The sequence below is a fragment of the Helicoverpa zea genome, chromosome 30 (assembly GCF_022581195.2).
Source record: "Helicoverpa zea isolate HzStark_Cry1AcR chromosome 30, ilHelZeax1.1, whole genome shotgun sequence".
In the NCBI taxonomy this organism is placed as follows: Eukaryota; Metazoa; Arthropoda; class Insecta; order Lepidoptera; family Noctuidae; genus Helicoverpa; species Helicoverpa zea.
The window spans coordinates 4,281,811-4,309,461 of NC_061481.1; the positions used below are offsets into that span (position 1 = coordinate 4,281,811).

The 27,651-nt window shown below is 39.6% G+C and overlaps 1 protein-coding gene across 1 annotated transcript in view; it reads right to left on the reverse strand.

The window, feature by feature from the left end:
* Positions 1–27,651, reverse strand: part of LOC124644684 (Kv channel-interacting protein 4-like) — a 65,814-nt gene that overhangs the window by 5,683 nt on the left and 32,480 nt on the right. The window contains exons 2-4 of the mRNA XM_047184189.1: positions 16,303–16,433; positions 15,445–15,514; positions 14,667–14,737 (exon numbers count right to left, since the gene is read on the reverse strand). Of these exons, the coding sequence (XP_047040145.1) occupies positions 14,667–14,737; positions 15,445–15,514; positions 16,303–16,433 (272 nt within the window). The remainder of the gene's footprint in view (positions 1–14,666; positions 14,738–15,444; positions 15,515–16,302; positions 16,434–27,651) is intronic.

Here is a 27,651-nt window from a genome sequence, read left to right on the forward strand (position 1 = left end):
TAAGGGAGTACATAGAGGGATTACATAAGGGAGTATATAGGGGAGTACATAGGAGAGTACATAGAGGGAGTACATAGGGGAGTACATAGAGGAAGTACATAGAGGGAGTACATAGGAAAGTATATAGAGGGAGTACATAGGGGAGCACATAGGGGAGCACATAGGGTAGTACATAGAGGAGTATATAGAGGGAGTACATAGGGAAAATGCATAGAGAGTACAAAGGAAAGTATATAGATGGAGTACATAGGAAAAGGGTAGTATATAGAGGGAGTACATAGGGAAGTACATAGAGGGATTACATAAGGGAGTACATAGAGGGATTACATAAGGGAGTACATAGAGGGAGTACATAGGGGAGTACATAGGAGAGTACATAGAGGGATTACATAAGGGAGTACATAGGGAGGTACATAGGGAAGTACATGGGGAAGTACATAGGGAAGTACATAGAAGGAGTACATAGAGGGAGTACATAGAGGGAGTACATAGAGAAGGTACATAGGGAGTGCATAGGGGAGTACATAAGGGAGTACATAGGGAAGTACATAGGGAAGTACATAGAAGGAGTACATAGAGGGAGTACATAGAGGGAGTACATAGGGGAATACATAGGGAATTACGTAGGGGAGTACATAGGAGAGTTCATAGAGGGATTACATAGGGGAGTACATAGGGAAGTACATAGAGAGAGTACACAGGAGAGTACATAGGGAAGTACATAGGTAAGTACATAGAGGAAGTACATAGGGGAGTACATAGAGAGAGTGCATAGGGAAGTTCATAGGGGAGTACATAAGGGAGAACATAGGGGAGTACAATAGTACATAGAGGGATTAGATAAGGGAGTACATAGGGAAGTACATAGAGGGAGTACATAGAGGGATTACATAGGGGAGTACATAGGGAAGTACATAGGGGAGTACATAGAGAGAGTACATAGGGAAGTTCATAGGGGAGTACATAAGGGAGTACATAGGAAAGTACATAGGGAAGTACATATTTAAGTACATAGAGGAAGTACATAGGGGAGTACATAGAGAGGGTACATAGGGGGGTACATAGGGGAATACACAGAGGGAGTACATAGAGGGAGTACATAGAGGAGTTCATAGGGAAGTACATAGAGGGAGTACATAGGGAAGTACATAGGGAAGTTCATAGGGAAGTACATAGAGGGAGTACATAGAGGGATTACATAAGGGAGTACATAGGGGAGTACATAAGGGAGTACATAGGGGAGCACATAGGGAAGTACATAGGGAAGTACATAGAGGGATTACATAAGGGAGTACATAGAGGGATTACATAAGGGAGTACATAGAGGGAGTACATAGGGGAGTACATAGAGAAGGTACATAGGGAGTGCATAGGGGAGTACATAAGGGAGTACATAGGGAAGTACAAAGGGGAGTACATAGGGAAGTACATAGGGAAGTACATAGAAGGAGTACATAGAGGGAGTACATAGAGGGAGTACATAGGGGAATACATAGGGAATTACGTAGGGGAGTACATAGGAGAGTTCATAGAGGGATTACATAGGGGAGTACATAGGGAAGTACATAGAGAGAGTACACAGGAGAGTACATAGGGAAGTACATAGGTAAGTACATAGAGGAAGTACATAGGGGAGTACATAGAGAGAGTGCATAGGGAAGTTCATAGGGGAGTACATAAGGGAGAACATAGGGGAGTACATAGAGGGATTAGATAAGGGAGTACATAGGGAAGTACATAGAGGGAGTACATAGATAGGGAAGTACATAGTGGGAGTACATAGAGGGAGTACATAGAGGGATTACATAGGGGAGTACATAGAGGGATTACATAAGGGAGTACATAGGGAAGTACATAGAGGGAGTACATAGAGGGATTACATAAGGGAGTACATAGGGGAGTACATAAGGGAGTACATAGGGGAGCACATAGGGAAGTACATAGGGAAGTACATAGAGGGATTACATAAGGGAGTACATAGAGGGATTACATAAGGGAGTACATAGAGGGAGTACATAGGGGAGTACATAGAGAAGGTACATAGGGAGTGCATAGGGGAGTACATAAGGGAGTACATAGGGAAGTACAAAGGGGAGTACATAGGGAAGTACATAGGGAAGTACATAGAAGGAGTACATAGAGGGAGTACATAGAGGGAGTACATAGGGGAATACATAGGGAATTACGTAGGGGAGTACATAGGAGAGTTCATAGAGGGATTACATAGGGGAGTACATAGGGAAGTACATAGAGAGAGTACACAGGAGAGTACATAGGGAAGTACATAGGTAAGTACATAGAGGAAGTACATAGGGGAGTACATAGAGAGAGTGCATAGGGAAGTTCATAGGGGAGTACATAAGGGAGAACATAGGGGAGTACATAGAGGGATTAGATAAGGGAGTACATAGGGAAGTACATAGAGGGAGTACATAGATAGGGAAGTACATAGTGGGAGTACATAGAGGGAGTACATAGAGGGATTACATAGGGGAGTACATAGGGAAGTACATAGGGGAGTACATAGAGAGAGTACATAGGGAAGTGCATAGGGGAGTACATAAGGGAGTACATAGGAAAGTACATAGGGAAGTACATATTTAAGTACATAGAGGAAGTACATAGGGGAGTACATAGAGAGGGTACATAGGGGGGTACATAGGGGAATACATAGAGGGAGTACATAGAGGGAGTACATAGAGGAGTTCATAGGGAAGTACATAGAGGGAGTACATAGGGAAGTACATAGGGAAGTTCATAGGGAAGTACATAGGGAAGTACATAGAGGGAGTACATAGAGGGATTACATAAGGGAGTACATAGGGAAGTACATAGAGAGAGTACATAGGGAAGTTCATAGGGAAGTTCATAGGGAAGTACAAAGGGAAGTACATAGAGGGAGTACGTAGAGGAAGTACATAGGGGAGTACATAGAGAGAGTACATAGGGAAGTTCATAGGGAAGTACAAAGGGAAGTACATAGAGGGAGTACATAGGGAAGGTTCATAGAGGGAGTACAAAGAGGGATTAAATAGGGAAGTTCATAGGGGAGTACATAAGGGAGTACATAGGGGAATACATAGAGGGAGTACATATAGGAAGTACATAGGGGAGTACATAGGAGAGTTCATAGGGGAGTACATAGAGGGATTACATAAGGGAGTACATAGGGGAGTACATTAGGGAGTACATATGGGAGGACATAGAGGGAGTACATAGGGGAGTACATAGGAGAGTTCATAGAGGGATTACATAGGGGAGTACATAGGAAAGTACATAGGGAAGTACATAGGAGAGTACATAGAGAAGGTACATAGGGGAGTACATAGGGGAGTACATAGGGGAGTACATAAGGGAGTACATAGGGGAGTACATAGGGAAGTACATATTTAAGTACATAGAGGGAGTTCATAGGGGAGCACATAGAGGGAGTACATAGAGGGATTACATAAGGGAGTACATAGGGAAGTACATAGAGGGAGTACATAGTGAGAGTACATAGGGGAGTACATAGGGAAGTACATAGGGAAGTACTTAGAGGGATAACATAAGGGAGTACATAGAGGGATTACATAAGGGAGTACATAGGGGAGTACATAGGAGAGTACATAGGGAAGGTTCATAGAGGGAGTACAAAGAGGGATTAAATAGGGAAGGTCATAGGGGAGTACATAGAGGGATTACATAAGTGAGTACATAGGGAGGTACATAGGGAAGTACATGGGGAAGTACATAGGGAGGTACATAGGGAAGTACATGGGGAAGTACATAGGGACGTACATAGGAGAGTACATAGAGGGAGTACATAGAGGGATTACATAAGGGAGTACATAGGGAAGTACATATTTAAAACCGTTTGTAAACAGGCAAAATCTATTCATATTAGAAATAAAATAAAATATGCTGATTATAAAATAAAAACTACTTGGACAGTAATTAACAACGAAACAGGGAGACGAAAAGTTCGAAAAACTGATTTAAGTCTAGAAACTGATAATGGTCCCATCAGCAGTAACCTTGAAGTAGCTCAAGAGTTTGAAGCATTCTTTACTAAAATACCTTTCGAGACGACAAAAGCACTAAATTCTTCCACCACCGTGTCTATCGATCTACTCAAAAAACATGTTAAACCATGCTCTTTACTATTTAAATTTCAACATACCAGCCCCGAGGCTATTATTAAAGCCTTTAAAGATCTTAAAATAAAATCAACAGAAGATCTGTGGGGTATGTCTGTCAAGGTATGTAGGTCAATTATTGAAACAATTGCACCTTATTTAACTTACATATTTAATGTTAGCGTAGACCAAGGCGTGTTTCCTGACTTAATGAAACACAGCAAAGTAGTTCCTTTATTCAAATCGGGAAATAGTAAGGAATCGAATAACTATAGACCCGTTTCTGTCTTACCGGTTCTCAGCAAGGTATTTGAAAAGTTGATGCTTGAACAGATGTTGCGCCATTTCAATAAAAACTCCATCTTTCACAAAGAACAATACGGTTTCACTAAAGGTCGCTGTACAACCGATGCTGGTGTAACTTTGATCAAGCACATCTTTAAGGCTTGGGAGGAAGCTGAAGACTCTATTGGAATCTTCTGCGATCTCTCAAAAGCGTTTGACTGTGTAAATCACGAAACGCTTTTGCGAAAGCTAGAGCATTACGGAATAAGAGATACTTCTCTCCAGCTGTTAAAATCATATCTAAATGGTCGGCAACTTAAAGTTCAAGTAAACGGCGTAAATTCACGAGGTTCAGTGATGGCAATGGGCGTACCACAAGGTTCTATATTAGGTCCGTTCCTCTTTTTAGTTTACATAAATGATTTGCCCTACTTATTTGATAATCAACCTAAAATGGTGTTGTTTGCCGATGACACTTCTCTTATTTTTAATATTGATCGACGTAGACGTACCTTAGACGACGTAAACAATTCCATTCTCCAGGTTCAAAATTGGTTCAACGCAAATAACTTGGCTCTTAATGAAAAAAAAACAAAATGCATTCGATTTTCATTGCCAAATGTAAAAAGTAGTGAATGTGACATTATACTTAATAGTGAAAAACTAGAATTTATAAATCAAACAGTTTTCCTGGGAATCACTCTTGACAAAAAACTACAGTGGGGACCCCACATTACATCTCTTGCGGGTCGTCTTAGCTCGGCCGCCTATGCTATCAGAAAGATGAGGCAGCTAGCGGACGTAGAAACAGCTAGACTGGTATATTTTAGTTACTTCCACAGCATCATGTCGTACGGCATTCTGCTGTGGGGACGAGCTGCTGACATTGAATGCATATTTATCTTGCAAAAGCGAGCTGTCAGAGCTATGTACAACTTACGTAGTCGTGAATCTCTTAGGGAACTGTTTAAAAAAATTAATATCATGACCGTACCTTGCAAATTTATTTATGAAAATATCATGTATGTTAGGAAAAACTTACATTTGTTTGAAAAAATATGTGATAGACATAATTATAACACTAGAAATAAAAATAAGATAGCTATCCCGCAGTTTAGATTATCTAAAGTACATACATCTTTCATGGGATATTGTGTCAAATGTTATAATAAAATACCAGACAACATTCTGGAACTAAATGACATGCGGTTTAAAACTCATATAAAAGCCACACTTTGTAAGCAAGCATATTATAAATTAGAAGATTACATTAAAGATAAAAATGCTTGGAAACATGCTGGTCCTGGTCCAGGGAAGTTCATAGGGAAGTACATAGGGAAGAACATAGAGGGAGTACATAGGGAAGTTCATAGGGAAGTACATAGGGAAGTACATAGAGGGAGTACATAGGGAAGTTCATAGGGAAGTACATAGGGAAGTACATAGAGGGAGTACATAGAGGGATTACATAAGGGAGTACATAGGGGAGTACATAAGGGAGTACATAGGGGAGGACATAGAGGGATTACATAAGGGAGTACATAGGGAAGTACATAGAGGGAGTACATAGGGGAGTACATAGGAAAGTACATAGGGAAGTACATAGGGAAGTACATAGAGGGAGTACATAGAGGGATTACATAGGGGAGTACATAGGGAAGTACATAGAGAGAGTACATAGGGGAGTACATAGGAAAGTACATAGGGAAGTACATAGGGAAGTACATAGAGGGAGTACATAGAGGGATTACATAAGGGAGTACATAGGGGAGTACATAGGGGAGTACATAAGGGAGTACATAGGGGAGGACATAGAGGGATTACATAAGGGAGTACATAGGGAAGTACATAGAGGGAGTACATAGGGGAGTACATAGGAAAGTACATAGGGAAGTACATAGGGAAGTACATAGAGGGAGTACATAGAGGGATTACATAGGGGAGTACATAGGGAAGTACATAGAGAGAGTACATAGGGGAGTACATAGGAAAGTACATAGGGAAGTACATAGGGAAGTACATAGAGGGAGTACATAGAGGGATTACATAAGGGAGTACATAGGGGAGTACATAGGGGAGTACATAAGGGAGTACATAGGGGAGGACATAGAGGGATTACATAAGGGAGTACATAGGGAAGTACATAGAGGGAGTACATAGGGGAGTACATAGGAGAGTTCATAGAGGGATTACATAGGGGAGTACATAGGGAAGTACATAGGGAAGTACATAGGAGAGTACATAGAGAAGGTACATAGGGGAGTACATAGGGGAGTACATAGGGGAGTACATAAGGGAGTACATAGGGGAGTACATAGGGAAGTACATATTTAAGTACATAGAGGGAGTTCATAGGGGAGCACATAGAGGGAGTACATAGAGGGATTACATAAGGGAGTACATAGGGAAGTACATAGGGAAGTACATGGGGAAGTACATAGGGAGGTACATAGGGAATTACATGGGGAAGTACATAGGGACGTACATAGGAGAGTACATAGAGGGAGTACATAGAGGGATTACATAAGGGAGTACATAGGGAAGTACATAGGGAAGTACATAGAGGGATAACATAAGGGAGTACATAGAGGGATTACATAAGGAATACATAGGGGAGTACATAGGAGAGTACATAGGGAAGGTTCATAGAGGGAGTACAAAGAGGGATTAAATAGGGAAGTACATAGGGGAGTACATAGAGGGATTACATAAGTGAGTACATAGGGAGGTACATAGGGAAGTACATGGGGAAGTACATAGGGAGGTACATAGGGAATTACATGGGGAAGTACATAGGGACGTACATAGGAGAGTACATAGAGGGAGTACATAGAGGGATTACATAAGGGAGTACATAGGGAAGTACATAGAGGGAGTACATAGAGGAAGTACATAGGGGAGTACATAGAGAGAGTACATAGGGAAGGTTCATAGAGGGAGTACAAAGAGGGATTAAATAGGGAAGTACATAGGGGAGTACATAAGGGAGTACATAGGGGAATACATAGAGGGAGTACATAGAGGGAGTACATAGGGAAGTACATAGGGAAGTTCATAGGGGAGTACATAGGAGAGTTCATAGAGGGATTACATAGGGAAGTACATAGGGAAGTACATAGAGGGAGTACATAGAGGGAGTGTATAGGGGAGTATATAGGAGAGTACATAGAAGGAGTACATAGAAGGATTACATAAGGGAGTGCACAGTGAGAGTTCATAGAGGGATTACATAAGGGAGTACATAGGGGATTACATAAGGGAGTACATAGGGAAGTACATAGGGGAGTACATAGGGGAGTACATAGGGGAGTACATAGGGAAGTATATAGGGGAGTACATAGGGAAGTACATAGGAGAGTTCATAGAGGGATTACATAAGGGAGTATATAGGGGAGTACATAGGGGAGTACATAGGGGAGTACATAGGGAAGTACATAGGGGAGTACATAGAGGGAGTACATAGAGAGAGTACATAGGCGGAGTACATAGAGGGAGTACATGAGGTAATAAGGAGTAGCAGATAAGTACAAAAATCGACTCCCAAAAGACTGAAAAGAAAAAAAAAACTATTCTTGGGTGCATCGGCCTAGAAGTCACTGTCTAATGGATGTACCTAAGTTTAGTTCGTCACCGACTTCTGGCCCGATGCACCCAAGAATACTTTTTTTTTCAGTGTTAAAAAGGTAGAGTATACATTAAATAAGAGAAGTAGAAGTGACCACTACGGTATACGGTATCCTACGATTCCCGGATTGATCCGGATTTTATCCGGATCCTCCTCCTCCGAGCCTTTTTCCCAACTGTGTTGGGGTCGCCTTCCAGTCTAACCGGATTCAGCTGAGTACCAGTGCTTTACAAGGAGCGACTGTCCTATCTGACCTCCTCAACCCAGTTACCCGGGCAACCCAATACCACTTGGTTAGATAGATCTGATCCGATATTTTTTATAAATTTTTCATGCTAAACAAAATAATAAAATATGCAAAGCAAAAATCTGAATAGCGGTCTCGCAATTTTTCTCAAATATCTTATCTTCATGAATATTTTATAAGTTTTGTCGTAAATAAGATCGGGTCGGCCATGTTGAATTTTTGCCGCCAATATGTCAAACTTATTTAGGGACGCGAGGAATTGTCAATTGATCAATGCGAGGGAAAATGTTTTATTGTCTTTCGTGAATTGGGAATTTGATATATTTCCTTTTTTTCATATTTTGTCTTGTCATTGAACATCCTTGGCAGTCGTTAAGGGTAGGCAGAAGCCAGTGATTCTGACAACCCTTCATACCATGGGTATTGGGTTGCCCGGGTAACTGGGTTGAGGGGGTCAGATAGGCAGTCGCTCCTTGTAAAGCACTGGTACTCAGCTACATACGGTTAGACTGGAAGCCGCGACCCCAACATAATTGGGAAACATTTAACAAACATTTAAGAATATTATTTAACAAGAAAAGCTAGGTAACCTTTTCTACTTCTACTAAAATTACTTAATACCTTCATATCGATATTTCCACGGCCGTCTAGTTTTGTATCTCTATCTCTCTCCAACACACACTCACTTGGATATTGCTGTCCTTTTCTACCGCCAGACGGTAGCCATATTTATTGTTCCTCTAATGGAGCGAATTTGGCATTTGTTCAAAGTACTAATAATTTACATTGAAACAATAAAGATATAAAAGACTAAGGGACTAGTGACCGTACCGGGATAACATACAGCCTATGTTATTCGGGAAGAGTGTAGCTTACCAATAGTGAAAGAATTTTTGTAATCAGTCAAGTAGTTTTAAGGGTTCCGTACCTAAAGGATAAAACGGGACCCTATTGTTAACATACCTACAACAAACGTGATTTTATTGTCGGTTTTATAAATAATGGTACGGAGCCCTTCGTGCTCGAGTCCGACTGGCACTTGGCCGGTTCTCTGAGTTTATCCATAAATCAAAAATACATTTTTTTTCCTACCTAGTGATCCTATTATTCTCCGTAATAACTTAAAACAGTACTAATTCTAACTTCTCAAAGGCTACCAATATAGTTAATTGATCAAATATCAACTTACATTTGATTTTACACTATTATCAATATAAAATCCACTATATTTTGAGCTGTACTTGGCAATTTCAAAAGGGGAGGTCATATTATATTAGTTTTCCCATACATATATGTTAATAGAGCTAGTTTACAAAGACCTGTCTCATTGTAAATGATTTACAATAGGAATTGAAATAGAGAGGTCAAGATATATTAGTTGTTTACGTATGTGTTTAAATACCAATGTAACGTGAACTCTCTGATCCTTGCCAGTTTTCAGGGTACTTACACAGTTTAAATATATTCTCTTGTAAACAGTTGTGAAGCTACGTACTAACGTTCGTAACAATGTCACTCACACACGCATGTGCTTCGACGAGCTGTTATGTTCTTCTCTCGGAGCTGACAGTTCTGGGGCACGATTCTACTTATTTTACTTAAGCGACATACGATTCACATCCGACTGAGATCCAATCACGACTCAATATTGAAGCGTATGTGGCATTCCGCTATTTTTGTCTTTTAAATAAACGTTTTTATTCGTTTCTGTGATTCAATAATGAATCATAATGTCAACAAATTATTTACGATTGCAATAAATATGATTATAGAGCAAACTACCACATAGACCAAATGGCAGACCAATCGCAAACCAATCGAATGTCATTGGAAGACGATTGGTCTTATATTAGCAGCAGAATGCCCGCTTAGGTTAAAACTGCTATTGCGATTTAATTTTGACATTATTAACTTAGCAGAATCGGGTCCCTGAGTGTCGTGCATCGAGCACATGTGTGAGTGACATTGTTACGAACGTTGGTACGTAGCTTCACAACTGTTTACATGAGAATATTATCTAAGCTGTGGTTGCCTTGACGTTACGTCATTTGTTTGTGTGAGAAACTGTGACAAAATGTATGTTGTTTTGTACTTTGAAACTTTTTCGCAATTTATTTGTTGAGTTTTCAGAACTTGAGTTGGTTCTGCGAAAAACTATAGCTAAGTCATTTTAATAACTGCTATAGTTTGTTTTATAATATTTATTTAAATGTTCAGCCGTGTCCCGTGGGAACTGCTACCCTTACCGGGATAAAATATAGCTATGTAACTCGCAGATAACGTAGCTTTCTTATGGTGAAATAATTTTTAAAATCGGTCCAGTAGTTTTTGAGTTTATCCATTACAAACAAAGTTTTCCTCTTTATAATGTTACTAGCTCCGGCTTCGCACGGGATAACAGTATTTTCCCCACTATTTAATGTGTGTTATTATTCATAAAAACCTTCCTCTTTAATCACTCTATCTATTAAAAAAACCGCATGAAAATCAGTTACGCAGTTTTGAAGATTTAAGCGTACAAAGGGACAACGGGACAGAAAAAGCGACTTTGTTTCATACCACTGCTATGTAGTGAAGTATAGATGAACTGCCTATAAGATGTTTTCTTAATATGGTAAGGTTTGTGCCTCTTGGAAGGTGATGCCACCTGTTGCTAACTGTTGCCAACTGTTGCCGGTTGATTAGAGAACAATTTACAGCCGCTCCCAATATACTATCTTTTGATACTGACTAGAGATAGAATTATAAAAAATAAGGACACCTTCACACATGGTCGGTTAGCCCCACGGTAAGTTATTAATTAACTTGTGTTATGGGTGCTAACAAAACTGATAAACTACATATAATTTTACATATGTTATTCTCAGAAATACATATTATAACACACCCAGACCACAGCCAACAAGTATATACTCATCACACAAATGTTCACCGTACGGGGAATGGAACCAGCAGTTCGGCAGTCCGGCATGGTGACCATTGCGCGACCATTGAGGTAGACTAAAATTGTGATATAAGCACCATATAAGTAACCACCCTTTGGCTATTGATACTTATAATAGGCGTGATACACGCTAGTCATGTATTTTCATCAAAACTCAGAGCGTGTGCAAAATTTCATCCTAATTGAAGACCGGGAAGTGGGTCAAATTAAGATTCCAAGATTTTTTTACATAGGTACATTGTTACACGTGAAGCTAATATAAGCGTGTTAAAAGTAGTGATTCTAATTAGTACGCATTTTATATTGGCAATAATATTGAACACGTATTTTTTATTTTAACAAAAATTGAAATATTTTGCAATCGCATTTTGTATCTTCTATTTAGTGTACCTGCGGGAACGTTTCTCCTTTTTCCGCTCACCTGATGCGTCCTGCAGGACTCATCTCAAATCCCTACTTAAAATCCCTTCCCACTCCTCTGATTTCTACTCCTATTCCTTCACCGCGCACGCTGTACGGCTGTGGAATAAGTTGCCGCCTAAGCTGAGGAGCTGCCAGACTGTTGCATTATTTAAACGTAAGTTGAAGGAACACTATCTTTCCTTGTCATGATAGATGCTTATAGTATTTAGTGTATTTATATATTTTTGTACTTATATATATATATATATATATATTTTATATATACATATTTAGGTTAAGTTAGTGATTATTGTATTTTAGTTATAGCTTCTTTTCTTTTTACGCACTCTATCTGCATCTCTTTCTATTCTAACTCTCTCATCACGGGCCAGCTGGAAGAGATTTCTAATGAAAGAAGCTGTGCCTTTGTACTATCTGTTCTATTTTTCTTCTTCTCTGTATTCTGTGTGTGTACATAAACTGTTAAATAAATAAATATTTACTAAGATACAACACAACAAAGAATGAGACTGGGGCTCGTGACGTCACGTCTATGTAGGTATTGTACTTAAGTGACGTAATATAAAATTCAATCGTGTTGTATCTTCGTTGTTATTTGTTTGTGAGAGAAAAGAAAAAATACGTGTCCATTATTTGACGACCTCGATGGCGCAATGGTCATCATGCCGGACCGCCGAACCTGAGGTCCCGGGTTCGATTCCCGGTTCGGTCAACATTTGTGTGATGAGCATGCTTGTTGGCCGTGGTCTGGGTGTTAAGATATGTATTTATAAATATGTATATATGTAGCTATATGTAGTTTATCAGTTCTGTTAGCACCCATAACACAAGTTAATAAATAACTTACCATGGGGCTAACCGACCGTGTGTGAAAAAGGTGTCCCAACAATATATATATATGTTACCGTAAGATTACAAACATCGTTAGATTACAATCTATCTCGAGAGATTGTAAACTGTCGAATTATTGTGAACCGTAACATCTGATTGCAATTTAACGCATTATTTTTCGCTATATTATAATCTATCGATGAGAAATTGTCAAATTGTCAACTGTCCGAAAGCTCTCTCTGATTGGTCAGTCTTTTTGTAAGATCGACCAATCACGACCAGCCGTTCTGTTCCCATGGAGTTCCCGTAGAGTTAGGAATGAAATAGAGGTGTCAGTTAAATAAAATAAATGCTCTTCAAAAATACTTCAAGTATTAAATTTATATAAAAATAACTCTTATAAAAATACAGTTAGGTATTTTGTCTTCAAATACAAACTAATATTTAAAAATAAAATAAAAGGGGTGCTAATTAAACAGGCTTCTTTTTAATATCATTATTCGCCCCCAAAAATGTATGTTGCCTTCTAAATTACTAAGTCAGCCACAATTAATAAAGCGTCGAGCATCTAAATAATACTATCTTAGCCACGAGTTATCTTCCACTCTAAATACAACTCAGCATGATGGTTATTTTTTTGCATCTAAATTTGTAGCATGCATTCTAACAGTAAACTTCTTAAATAGTATTAAATGACATCATAAAAATATTTATTTACCTTCTAATTTTTTAACTCGTACCTACTGAGTTTTTTGTTTAAAATATAACACATCCCATATTAATTGACCCAGCATGGAAGTAAGCATGCAACATGCAGCAAGCATAACTTCTGTCACGGCTCCGGCGCTGCGGGGCTGCGGCGGTCCCATGCGAGCTTATCGTCGCAGATGGTTTTCACGCTCACCACCGCAGCTTCGGCTTGCTGGCCGGCGGAGCCGGCCAGCCTCAGCCGCGGCGGCGAGCGCTGAAACTACCTGCGCCTCAGCTCGCAGGCCGCCTCGCCCCTCCGCGCCTACGCGGTTTTGAATTGCACTCTAGGGGTAGGGCAGACAAGACTACGTGGAGTCGGTTTTGCAGCGATTCGTTTTCGTCACTAACTTCAATTTTTAATACAATTTTTAATTGTGTGTAATTTGAGTCTTAAAAATTAAGTACAATTTTTGATTTTATAAAAAATTAAACCGTCACTTATTTTTGCACGTCAAAGAGCTGTGACACCGGGAGTTGCAAAGAACATTGTCTTTTTTGACGTTCTACCAATCAGCGCGCAAGATGCATTCCGTTCTACGCCAGTTGACAATTTGACCGCTCTACATCGCTCTCGATCTTACAAAAAGACTGACCAATCAGGGAGAACTTTCGGACAGTTGACAATTTGACAATTTCTCATCGATAGATTATAATATAGCGAAAAATAATGCGTTAAATTGCAATCAGGTGTTACGGTTTACAATAATTCGACAGTTTACAATCTCTCGAGATAGATTGTAATCTAACGATGTTTGTAATCTTACGGTGACATATATATATATATTATTGTAGGGCTGTCTAAAAGACGGACTAATTACTTTTTTTCATTTGCCATGCCTATTGTTCCTTTGTCGATTCGGGGAGTATAATTAATATAAATCGTGTAAAAAAGTCGTGGTGGCCTAGTGGGTAAAGAACCAGCCTCTCATGTATGAGTGTGTAGGTTCAATACCAGGTCAGGCAAGTACCAATGTAACATTTCTAAGTTTGTATGTACTTTCTAAGTATATCTTTTGATCCCAACAATGACTGAGTAAAGGTGAAGGAAAACATCTAGAGGAAACCTGGACTTTGAAGCCTGAAATCGACAATCCTTGAGCAAGCTTTAGACATTTGTAGAAAAATTATAATGGGACGTTCAGATGACCTTGAAAATCTCTTAGACTTCCTATAATCATCGGCACGAATCTTGAGCGCTGACCTTCACCTGTGATTTATTAGCAAATAACCAATCCCGAGTGACGGCTATGACGCGATGCGCTGCGGGCCAATCACCGCTTTACCCCGCCCTCGCGCCTCACTTCATACCACAAAAGGGACCAATAACTCACTTCTGCGCAGGTGAAGGTCAGCGCTCAAGATTCGTGCCGATGATTATACTGAAGATGATGATACGTATGATAAAAATAGCTACTAGAGATTATTTTATCACAGTTATCCTACCTCAAAATTCACCTTTCCGCTTTGCTTGTGTTTAATAGTCTTGAACACATAATGGGCGTACTGCGTGGCATCTGAAAAGTATGTTTTTACATTAGTATATCATCATCTCCTGAGCCTTCTCCCAACTATGTTGGCGTCGGCTTCCAGCCTAACCGGACGTAGCTGAGTACCAGTGCTTTACAAGGAGCGACTGCCCTATCTGGCCTCCTCAACCCAGTTACCCGGGCAACCCACGGGTTAGACTGTGTCAGACTTTCTGGCTTCTGTCTACCCGTACCGACTGCCAAAGATGTTCAATGACAGCCGGGACCTACAGTTTAACGTGCCATCCGAAACACAGCAAAGTAGAGGTATATTTAGACACCAATGACTGATATACACTAATTATTGTAAAAAGGGAAGTGGGTCTGTGTGTTTGTTACTTCTTCAAGAACATAGGACCAATTTTGATGAAACTTAGGCAATTTTTTATCCGGTTGCAGGAAACCTTTTGCCTTCTAAAATTGAACCTAGAACAAAACGTAAAAAGGCGTGCGTTAAGAATAAGATATATATTTGTTTACTTGCTTCTGCCAGCGGTTTCACCCGCATCCCGTGGAAACCTCTGCACGAACCCGGATAAAAAGTACTCTATAGCCTTCCTCGATAAATGGGCTATCTAACACTGAAAGAATTTTTCAAATCGGACCAGTAGTTCCTGAGATTAGCGCGTTCAAACAAACAAACAAACTCTTCAGCTTTATTTATTTATTTTTTATATTAGTTTAGATTTACGTACCTCCAAGAGGAAAGAATTGACAGAAGATGTTCTTGAAAGCCTCTTCATCCACCACGCCTGATGGACACTCCTGTAACATATAATGAATCATTTTATGAATGATTTGGATTATCTAGAGAGACCTAAGAAATAATCGATGGATGTAGAAGAAAAAGACGACTAAAGAAATGGAAGATGGATTGTATGACACACGATATGGCTGGAAAGAATGTTACTTGTGAGATGACGGCAGATAGAAGAGTATGGAAGGCGAAAACATAACAAAGTAATAAAAGGATCAGGGCAGGAGGATTATAAATTGTTAATTTCGAATTAATCCAGTGCAATCCAGTTTCTCTTCTAAGTGTATCTTGGACACCAATGACTGAGTTAAGGTGAAAGAAAACCTGGACACCGCCCGAAATCGCATTGAGTAAGCGTAGTTATTAACGCTCAATAATTCTTTGTTTGAGAAGAGCCTTGTGCCTTGCAGTATTCTACTCCTTCTTCCCAGCAATAACACTTAGGAAATAGTGAAGGCTGAGCGTTTTTCAGGCTGTCTCCAGTTATTTTGATGTTCTTTATACAACCAATACTTTTTTAGGGTTCTGTACCCAAAGGGTAAAACGGGCTGGCTGTATCTCATGAACCGTGATAGTTAGAGAGTTGAAATTTTCACAGATGATGTATTTCGGTTGCCGCTATAACAACAAATACTGAAAACTAGAATTAAATAAATATTTTGGGGGGCTACCATAGAACAAACGAGATTTTTTTGCTCATTTTTGCTCTGGTACGGAACCCTTCTTGCGCGAGTCCGACTCACACTTGGCCGGTTTTTATTAAATTTTCATTTTGATTTGATTACCAACAGCTCACCTGCTTAAACCCTCGGTACATAAGCTTGATCTCGTGCGGCGTGAAGCGTGTTGACTGAGCCAGCGCACCCGGCGGCTCGGGCCGGTGCCGCGCCACGCCGGTGGGGAAGATCGATTCCTCGCATTCTTCCTCTGTGGAGAACATGGAGAAGTTAGGGTTATGATGAAACAAGTTTAAAAGGGATTTATGTTTTTTCAGAGCTGACTTATCCACGAGTCAAAACCGCGGGGATCAAACGATCATAAAGTTTAGATAGATAGATAGATATTCTTTATTAGGTACACCAATCTTACATTTTTGATCTTAAAGAAGTTAAAGTAGGTGACATAATGGGCGGTCTTATCGCTAAGAGCGATCTCTTCCAGACAACCTTAAGATGGATTGAGACGAGAAGGAAAAGATTATACGGTAGGCAGTTAGGCAAAGTGTACACTTGCTCCTGCAATTTGTGTTATTGTCATAAATAATTAAACTTTTTAGCAATGTACTCAATACTCAATATTTTTATCGTCCCACTGCTGGGCTGCGGCCTCCTTTCTCACGGAGAAGGATTGAGCATTAATCACCACGCTTGCTCAATGTGGGTTGGTGATTTCAGACTTTACAGTCCAGGTTTCCTCAAGATGTTTTCCTTCACCTTTTTATCAGCCATTGGTGTCTAAGATAGACTTAGAAAGTACATACAAACTTACTAAACTATTTAGATTATGTTTCACAAAATTAGGTTTTCTTATAATTAAATTTTGAATCCGATATACTATTATATTTCGCTTTAAAAAGTTCATCGGCTAACATTCGTATCGCAAGAATCGAACATTCCAAAAACGCTTGCAAAATTGAATACCATTTTACTCTGAAAATGACCTCAATTTTCCACGAAACTCGCGCATATTCAGTAGTTAACAAAACGTGACACGTTTGGCCACGGTGCATTTCACTGACGTTGCGTGGCGTGACGTGGCGTGTCGTGGCGTGGCGTGACGTGGCGTAGCGTGTCGTTGCAGACTGACATGTCAATGAGAGTGGTCGGTTTGGGAAATAAATGAGCCGTGTTGTTGTTACTGGGTAAAGGTAAGTTTGAAACAAGTGAATGCTCGTTCTATTCTCGAACTATGAAATGGTTTTATAGAGAACTAGCTTCCGCCGGCTTCGCCCGCGTAGAGTTCGGTTATATCGCGTTTCCAAGAGAATTCTTCAAAGTCCGAGATAAAAACTATCCTATGTTCTTTCTCAAGGTCAACTCTATCTCTGTACCAAATTTTATGAAAATCAGTTCAGTGGTTTAGACGTGAAAGCGTAACAGACAGACAGACAGACAGAGTTACTTTCGCATTTATAATATTAGTAGGGTTTTTATATAACAGAAATAAATTAATATTAATAAAACATAAATTGCACTAGCTTCCAGTGTATTCTATGTGTAGTATTAAGTAAAGTGACACGATGTCCCCGTCAGTTCAAACGCTTAGGACTTGAAAGTGTGTCAGAATTCCGAAACGACTGCAAGTGACATGTAGTGACCACAAAACTGTGTATTACAGTGGAGATTTCACAAAAGCTAGCTTAATCATTTTACATTTATTTCATTATGTTAGTATTGCATATTGTTTATAGCCATATATCATATATAATTCAATATCATCAGGCAAGTACCAATGCAACTTTTCTATAAAGTTGCATTGGTAAAAAAAGTAGTAAAGTAAAGTTTTTATGTACTTTCTAAGTATATCTTAGACACCAATGACTGTTTTGGGCGCTGTCTCTATATCTTGACGTATAGAAAATGCTGTTTTGCAAACAATTTTGAATAAATGATTTTGAGTTAAGTTTCTTTTGTGGCATTGTATACTTTTTTCGTCTGTCCACCAACAAGGTAGACAGACGATCTTATAAAGGTCGCCGGAAGACGCTGGATGCAGGTCGCCTCCAACAGGTATCTGTGAAGATCTAAGGGGAGGCCTATGTTCAGCAGTGGACGTCCTATGGCTGAGATAATGATGATGATACTTTTTTTAATTTTCCCTGGGCAACCTGGCACCCTTTGGTAAGACTGCTTGTCAGATTTTCTGGCTTTTGACTACTAGTAACGACTGTCAAAGATGTTCAAATGACAGCCGGGACCCACCTATTTAACGTGCCTTCCGAAGCACGGAGGAACACGTCATGACAAGATGGTTACCCATCCGTAGACCGACCGAGCCAAGTGTTGCTTCACCTTGTGCTGTGGCTGTTATTTAGCCACGAGATCCATTTATTTCACTCTCAAACATTAAAAGAACGTAATTGCAAAAAAAAAACTCAAAAAATTCTTAAAAAGAAATACACAGAAAAGTGAAAAGCCACGGCACAAAGCTAGTATACCGCCACAATAGTTCACGATAAACATCGTTGAATGAAAGACCGGTGAATGAGAGCGAATGAAAGACCGACTTTGTGAACGAGTGAATGGGGGAAGGTTCTTTAGTGAAAGCACAGGTATGAGTGGTACTATTATAAGTTGGTTTGTGGAAAACAGTTAAGTGTGAGTTGGGCTGCGCGAATTTTTGAGTTCTGTAGTTTACTGCATAGTTTTCAAAAGGCTACGCTTCTAACGACTTGGATAAAGATTGATTTTCAGGGTTCCGTACCCAAAGGGTAAAACGGGACCCTATTGTTTACGCTCCTCTGTCCGTCCGTCCGTCCGTCTGTCACCAGGTATCTCATGAACTGTTATAGTTAGAGTTGAAATTTTCACAGATTATGTATTTTTGTTGCCGCTTTAACAACAAATACTGGAAACTAGAATAAAATAAATATATTGGGGGGGTTCCCATACAACGAAAGTCATTTTTTTGCACATTTCATAAATAGGTAATGGTACGGAACCACTCGCACTTGGCCGGTTTTTTTAATCCTATCATATTTTCAATATCCAAGTAAACCCGCACACGTCACGTTTTATCAAAGCACTAGCCGTTTTCCCGCGGTTTCACTCGGGTCCCGTGGGAACTACTGCCCGTACCGCGATAAAATATAGCCTATGTTACTCGGGAAGAGTGTAGCTTTCCAACAGTGAAAGAATTTTTCAAATCGGTTCAGTCGTTTCGGAGCCTTTAAACAAGCAAACAAACAAAAAATGTTTCCTCTATATGTAACATTATTAGTGTAAATAAATTACCATTAGTAAAGATATTTTATATCACAAAAGCGGGTGAGGCATATTAGTGTGTGTAAATATACATGTAAAATATCTTTGTAAAATCATCGGCACGAATCTTGAGCGCTGACCTTCATCTGCGCAGAAGTGATTTATTAGCAAAAAACCAATCCCGAGTGACGGCTATGACGCGATGCGCTGCGGGCCAATCACCGCTTTACCCCGCCCCCGCGCCTCACTTCATACCACAAAAGGGACCCAATAAATTACTTCTGCGCAGGTGAAGGTCAGCGCTCAAGATTCGTGCCGATGATTATATGCACAATGTGCATGAACATTTATACACATAGGCACAGCTTACCCGCTTTCGTAAAATAAAAATGTGTTTAAAACTATATTTTCTCCCACAAAAGCGGGTAAATCCAGGTGCTCAGTATAAAATGGCAATAACTTACCTCGGCGTGACAATTTAAACGAATGTTCGGATTACACGCTTACGGCGGTTTGAGAGTGACGTGGAGATTTGTGGCGTACTTGAAAAGGTGTTTAGATTAGAGAGTTATTTAAATATGTTTATTTTTTATTTAATAATAGTTTACTGACCACAGCATCGTAAGTCGTGGTGGCCTGCAGTGTTATTCTATAAGACTTCACTCTAAACTTCGCATCTGAATCCGCCGTGAGTTTCGTGATTGGCATTCTCAAACTACACTAGCTCTACTCTTGCGAGCGTGTTTGCGAGTTGAACTAAATTAAACTCGAGATTTTGACAGATAAAGTATGAGATGACTTTTAGAACGTTTTGAACCGAATGCGAAGTAAGAGTGAATAGCGAAGTGAAATGCGAACTGTTGTCTGAATTTTATAGAATCGACGTACAGGTGGGTAAAGAACCAATCTCTCAAGTACGAGTGTGTTCGATTTCAAGTCAAGCAAGTACCAATGCAACTTTTTTTAAGTTTGTATACACTTTCTAAGTATATCTTGGACACCAATGACTGTGTTTCGGATGGCACGTTAAACTGTAGGTCCCGGCTGTCATTTGAACATCTTTGGCAGTCGCTTCTTGTAAAGCGCTGGTACTCAGCTGCATCCGGTTAGACTGGAAGCCGACCCCAACATAGTTTGGAAAAGGCTCGGGAGATGAAGATATTAATAAATAGTTACTGACCGGAATGTGTTTAGTATCAATGTAGATGGATGGAGAGCGAAAGGAAGCCCAGAGAAAAGATGGATGGATTCCTGAATAAGGAATGGTAGCGAAATACTTATTGCGCTAACTATTGAAAGAAGTTAGTGACCACAGTAAAAAATATGGTGAAAAAATGTATGGGTAAAGTCGTGGTGGCCTAGTGGGTAAAGAACCAACTTCTCGCGTATGAGGGTGTGGGTTCGATTCCCGGTCAGGCAAGTACCAATGCACCTTTTCAAAGTTTGTATCTACTTTGTAAGGATATCTTGGACACCAATGGCTGATAAAAGGGTGAAGGAAAACATCTTGAGGAAACCTGGACTATAAAGTCTGAAATCACCAACCCGCATTGAGCAAGCGTGGTGATTAACGCTCAATCCTTCTCCGTGTGAGAGGAGGCCGCAGCCCAGCAGTGGGACGATATAAAGGCTGTAACAGTAACATCGGGGCAACTGTCGACCGACTGTTTATTCTGCAGTATGCTGGCAGCTTAACGTCCATTTTGCAAACCACATTCACAGAGAGCAGATTTAATACAATAATCTGGTATTTATGCAATGCCCAAGTTTCTAGAAGTTCATAAAAGCAGGCATTTTGGTTGGCCGTGGTAACATTATGTGCATTAATAACTTTTGAAACTAACTAGTTCGTGTAGGATTTAGTTTCGAAGTTGTGGTCAGTTTGGCTTGAAAATTCATTTTATTAAATGTATAGTTATCTTTGAGATTATTATAAAATAGCTGTTGCCTACGTTGCGAGGGAACTATGTCATCGTGTATGTATGTTAGTCTTTAAGGCATAGGTAATATGCAAAAATAAAAACATGTTTTTTTTTTTTTCAAACAAAGTAAATAGAATAATAAAAAACTTTTTACAAAAAAATAAAACCGACTCCCAAAAACACTGAAAAGCAAAAAAAATACTATTCTTAGGTGCATCGGCCTAGAAGTCAGTGTCTAATGGATGTAGGTACCTAAGTTTATTTCGCCATCGACTTCCAGGCCGAAAAAAAAAAGATCCCGACGAATTGAGAACCTCCTCCTTTTTGGGAAGTCGGTTAAAAATATGCGAGAATTAGAACACCATTTATGAGTCAGTCATTACAAATAACGGAAATTCTCCCTTGAGATAACTGACAGCTGTCAACTGGTCAAAATATTCGATGCTCCGTTAATCAAATTCTTAACACTTTTTTCTAAGATCTTTAAAAATAACTTTCGAAATCATTACCGTCCTTTATTCTCCGTTATAATCGGGTAAAAACAAGCCTAATGACATTATTTTTCCTGACTCTCAAACAATCAACTGATATTATACCTAATCTTTATAGAGTTAAGGTCCAATTTCCCTCATCATTTAACAAATGACATACTATGGTGACCCAATGTTAGTTTGGGTTCTGTTTCAGACATTGATAAAGTGAAGATTTTCGTTTCTTACTAAAGAAAAACTAATGTATCGGATAATGGGGTTCAAGACCACGCGGCCATTTCGGCCACGTCGGCTGTTCTCATGTAAGGAGATCAGTCAGCTGCGCAGGACATATGATAGTGCACAAGCATTTGCTTGGACACAGGTGCACTGACTATTCCTTCACTCTCATAGCGCGATGGGACGACAATCCGACACGACCGGAGAGAGATCACAAGCAAGACCGACAGTAACGTGCTCTCCGATGCACGGGTGTATCAATCACCAACTTCCAGACTACGGGCTGCTTTATGAAAGCTTCTAAAAAACCCACGAAACGATTTCGGTTCGACCCGGGAAACGAATGATGAGTCCTTTTAAAATAATAAAGACGCAATTTTTTTTTTAAGTTCGTTCCCTGAAGACTCCGAAATTACAGAACCTATTTAAACATTTTTTCACTGTTAGAAAGCTACACTCTTCTCGAGTAATATAGGCTATATTTCATCCCGTTGCGGGCAGTAGTTCAGTACCGCGGGAAAACATTCACCGTCTTACCACAAAAACTTTTTCATCCCACCATCTCGGAAAGAGTAGTTTTACCCTTTGATATCTGAGCGCAAAAGCCGTTTTTATCCTCTAGAGCGGCAAAGTGATTTGAATTTAGAACATCGTGTGCAATACTCCATTTGTGACAATCTTGATAAGATTTTTCAAACAAATACATATTAAACAAATAAAATACTGCTTAAAATAATTATTCAATTAATTAAGTAATTTTTATAATTGTTTTTACATAGATTTTTAATCTCGTTTCATTTTAAAACTGAGTTTTCAAATAAATGAACTTTAATATGTACTTCTTTTTAATTTGATACTCATATGTGCGCGCCATTTAGTTTTTTTTGCATTTAGTAATTTCCTCGATGAAGTGGGATGAAATTATTATTTTTTATTGTTTTGAGGTCGATTTTAAACCTCATTACATTTTTAAACTGAGTTTTTGCATAAATAAATTTTAATAGGTACATCTTTTTAATTTGTGACGTGCGTGCCATTTTCTTTTGAGTTTAGAAATTTCCTCGATGAGGTGGGATGAAAAGTTACGTGTTGCACTCGAGTGCAGAGATTTTTCACCTTGTGCTCTTTTGATTCCCTCGCTATCGCTCAGGATTCTACTTATTGAAACACTCGCTACGCTTGTGTGCCTCTTAGAAGTTAATTTTAGAATCCTTCGCTTGCTCGGTCATCAAAATTGAGCCCGCGGTTAAAAAGCAACTTTGCACTCTTGTATAACAAATAACTATTAAATGTCAGTTTAAGACTTGTCTAAAAAAATGTCAGATTATGACGTTGACATATGGTTCATTTTGCAGCCAATTTTTTTTTAGACAAGTGTAAAACAGATGTTTAAGTTTTTGTAGTAAGGCCATCACAGTTCAACATCACCAATTTAACATCTAAAACACTACACACAGAAATAGAAAGTGTCCGTCTATCTGTCTGTTTGTTTGTTCGTTTGTGACAGACAAAGAGTTGAGAATAGCTGAAGAGCCGTCACTTGTCACCTGCGGCTACAAAGGCATAGTGCGCGGTCATACTTATGCGAACTTTCTGAGGAAAAAAGTAGTGTATATTTTGATTTGACTTGTCGTGTTAGCTGAAAGATGTACAGTACCTATGTACACTGCTGGACAATGTCTCTCCTAAGGTTCGCCACTTTGCTCGATGTTCAGCTATCGAGCAAAGGTGGCAAAGGCGAGCTGGTACATAAAGGGCTTCAGAAGGAACATTTCGGGTTTAGTCAGTAAGAGTCTGACACTCCCTCACGCTGCACACACAGCGGGAGATGATTTATCATCAAAAATATCGTAATATGTCGCCGGAAGACGCTGTATGCAGGTCGCCTCCAACAGGTGTCTGTGGAGATCTAAAGGGGAGGCCTATTTTCAGCAGTGGACGTCCTATGGCTGAGATGATGATTATGTGGATCGATAGACCTTGAGGTTAAGCAACACTTGGTGTAGTCGGTCATGACGGGCACCTCCGTGTTTCGGATGGCACGTTAAACTGTAGGTCCCGGCTGGCATTTGAACATCTTTTGCAGTCGTTACGGGTAGTCAGGAGCCAGAAAGTCCGACAGCCAGTCTTACCAAAGGGTATTGGGTTGCTCGGGTAACTGGGTTGGGGAGGTCTGATAGGCAGTAGCTGCAATTAAAACCCTTTTATACCTATTTGAATAAGGGCGAAGCAGTCAGTCCAAGAGAGGAAACACATCAAAATATTTGCGTGTTTCGCAAAACAACACTTTATTTAGACATCAATATTATCTTTGACATACAATACCGCAGCTTTGACACAACATTGTCACAAACGTTAAAATGCACATACATTTACATGTTCGCGACTGCAACGTTCGCGTGCGTATGTATGCGGCTTTACAATCCACTACACAGACTTTGGAATACTTCCTTTGTTTTACAAGTTTGAATATATGAATGACTAGCTGTTTTCCCGCGGTTTCACCCGCTTTCCGAAAAAACTACCGCCCATCATGCTCATCCTCCGAGCCTTTTCCCAACTATGTTGGGGTCGACTTCCAGTCTACCGGGATAAAATATAAACTATGTTACTCAAGAAGAAAAAAGAAAAAGAGAAAAAAGTCGTGGTGGCCTAGTGGGTAAAGTACCAACCTCTCGAGTATGAGGGTGTGGGTTAAATTCCAGGTCAGGACCAATGTACTTTCTAAGTAATCTTAGACACCAATAATGGCTGATAAAAAAGGTGAAGGAAAACATCTTGAGGAAACCTGGACTATAAAGTCTGAAATCATCAACCCGCATTGAACAAGCGTGGTGATTAATGCTCAATCCTTCTCCGTGTGAGAGGAGGCCTGTGCCCAGCAGTGAGACGATAAAAAGGCTGTAACAGTAACAGTACTCAAGAAGAGTGTAGCTTTACAACAGTGAAAGTATTTTTAAAATCAGTTTTGTAGTTTTGGAGCCTTACAATAAAACAAAAAAATCCTCTTTATTTATTAGTATAGCTTAGGCAAGCGAGTTAACTTACCCATATATAACCTTACCAAGGACCCCAGAATTCCTTCATTTCTCCTTACAAATCAACATCAATTCACCGTCTAATAAGTCACACAAATATTTGTTTCTCTACGCAACGAGAATATGAATGTGTAGTGCCAGGGCTGAAACTAGGACGATGCGAACGGGGCCCAAGGAGAGAGTGGAAATTAGGGGGCTTTTTTTTACGACGTCAATATCATCAAATGACCGTGGTCCCGCTGTGGGTTAGCAGCGGTGAGGGAGTGTCAGACTCTTACTGACTAAAAACCGTCATGTTCCGTCGTAGGCCTTTTATGTACCAGGGCCGCGGTATCTCTTTCGAACAACCCGCAGCCCCGGCAGGAGAAATAGGGGGCTCAGGTTACGAATATGTTTTGTTCATCAATCTAGCCTGTTCAGTTCACAGGGCTCTAAAAGTCGGTGACAAAATAAACACAGTCAACAGATCCGCGGACACCATTTCTAGAGCCATGTCAAATATTTTGTATTGTCCCTTTCAGTGTTTTGTGAAGTCGGTTTCAATTTTTTTTTTAGTTTTTACTCTATCGATTAACACTAATATCGTTAAGGTGAAAGTTTATGAGTAATGAGTATGTCTTGGCATTGTTACGCACACCGCATGTATCTCGTGGTGTACTCTCTGGCAAACAGTAACACATTGCGCGCGAACATTACTAACATGTCCGCGAAACTTCAACACATCATACATATGTATCTATGAACTTGGACCGACACACATATTTTCCGCAATCAATTTTGGTGGAATCTTGCTATTACAAATATTAATTGCGTTTTAATAGTAAATACTGCAAATGCACTTCTGCCTGGGCCCCAAACATCAACCCCTCGTGGGGCCACACACAAGCCTAGCTGTGTCCCTGTGCACTATACATTACGCATGCGATATGCGTCGACTTATTACGCAGACGGGGCCAGATGAAGACGTATGTTTTGCTCAGATTTTACGCCGTGATATGAATGGAATAAGAGATTATAAGATTGGGGTAACTGTTATTGTTAAGTTACTATACAGGGTGTGTCGTTCACAGCCACATTAAATCCTATCGCATATACTTTATGACATTCTATGGCGAATTGTAAAAAAAAAATAACCAAATCCATTCAGTGGTTTAACCACAGGAGTCATTTTTCGTTTTATAATTTACAACATCATGTGTAAAGCAGAGATAAAGTTAGGAGTATCGAATGTTTTGATCAGTTGACAGCTGTCAGTTTTCAAGGGAGAATTTCAGTTGTTTGCAATGACTGACTTTTATGTGGTGTTCAAATTTTCGAAATGTTTTATTCTATTTACTTTGTTTGAAAAATGATTTTTTTTTCTTTGTGTTAATCGACATACATTAACCAGTATATTAACGCATTTCATTTAATGTGATTGTGAACGACACACCCGATATATTCTGTCCAGTTTACTTGCTATGTTCTATCTATACTAATACTGAAAAGTTTGTTTTTAAACGTGCTTATCCTATGAACTACAGCACCGATTTCAAAAATTATTTCAATGCTAGGTAGCTTATTTATTGAGAAACTAGCTTTTGCCCGCGACTTCGTGTGGAATAGTGACTTCCGGTAGATTTTTGGATAGATGGCGCTATATGTCCGGAATAAATTATATTTTTATATTTTTTTGTAATAAAAACTATCCTATGTCCTTTCTAAAGTTCCAACCTACGTCAGTACTAAATTTCACACAAATCGTTTCAGTAGTTTAAGCGTGAAGAAAAGACAGACAGAGTTACTATAACATTTATGATATTAGTTAGGATGATAAAGGCTACGCTTTATTAAGGTGAGAAGTTTCCACGGAACGCCGGAGAAACCGCTAGCGAGTGATTTTTTGGCCAACGGGGCAGTAAAAAAATTGACGATGGTGTCTTAACAAACACTTTAAATAAACATTCAGCTCTTTTAATTGACACTTCCCAACACCAAATCCCATTCAATTGCACCAAAAAAAAAATCCAAACACTATCACCCCGGGATCCCGCACCATTTCCCGGACAATTCCCGGGAAGCACCACACTAATGAGCCGTGAAAGGCGATTGGCTCTGAATGTTCTTTGTTTCATATTGATGAAGCTAATGGTTTGGAAGTATGGCATCGAACTGTGTGTTAATGTGATTCTAGGAGTTGGGGGTAACTGGGTATTTTTAGGGTCCCTTACCCAAAAGGTAAAACGGGACCCTATTGTTTTCGCTCCTCTGTCCGTCCGTCTGTCGCCAGGCTGACATCTCATGAACCGTGATAGTTATATAGAGAGTTGAAATTTTCACAGATGGTGTATTTCTGTTGCCGCTATAACAACAAATACTGAAAACTAGAATTGAATAAATATTTTGGGAGGCTCCCATACAACAAGTGTGTTTTTTTGCTCATTTTTGCTCGATATCCATTTTACATAGAATATTAGTTTGGATGGTACGGAACCCTACGTGCGCGAGTCCGACTCGCACTTGGCCAGTTTTTATATATTTGTAATATACTAAGTACACTTAAAATGTTTGGC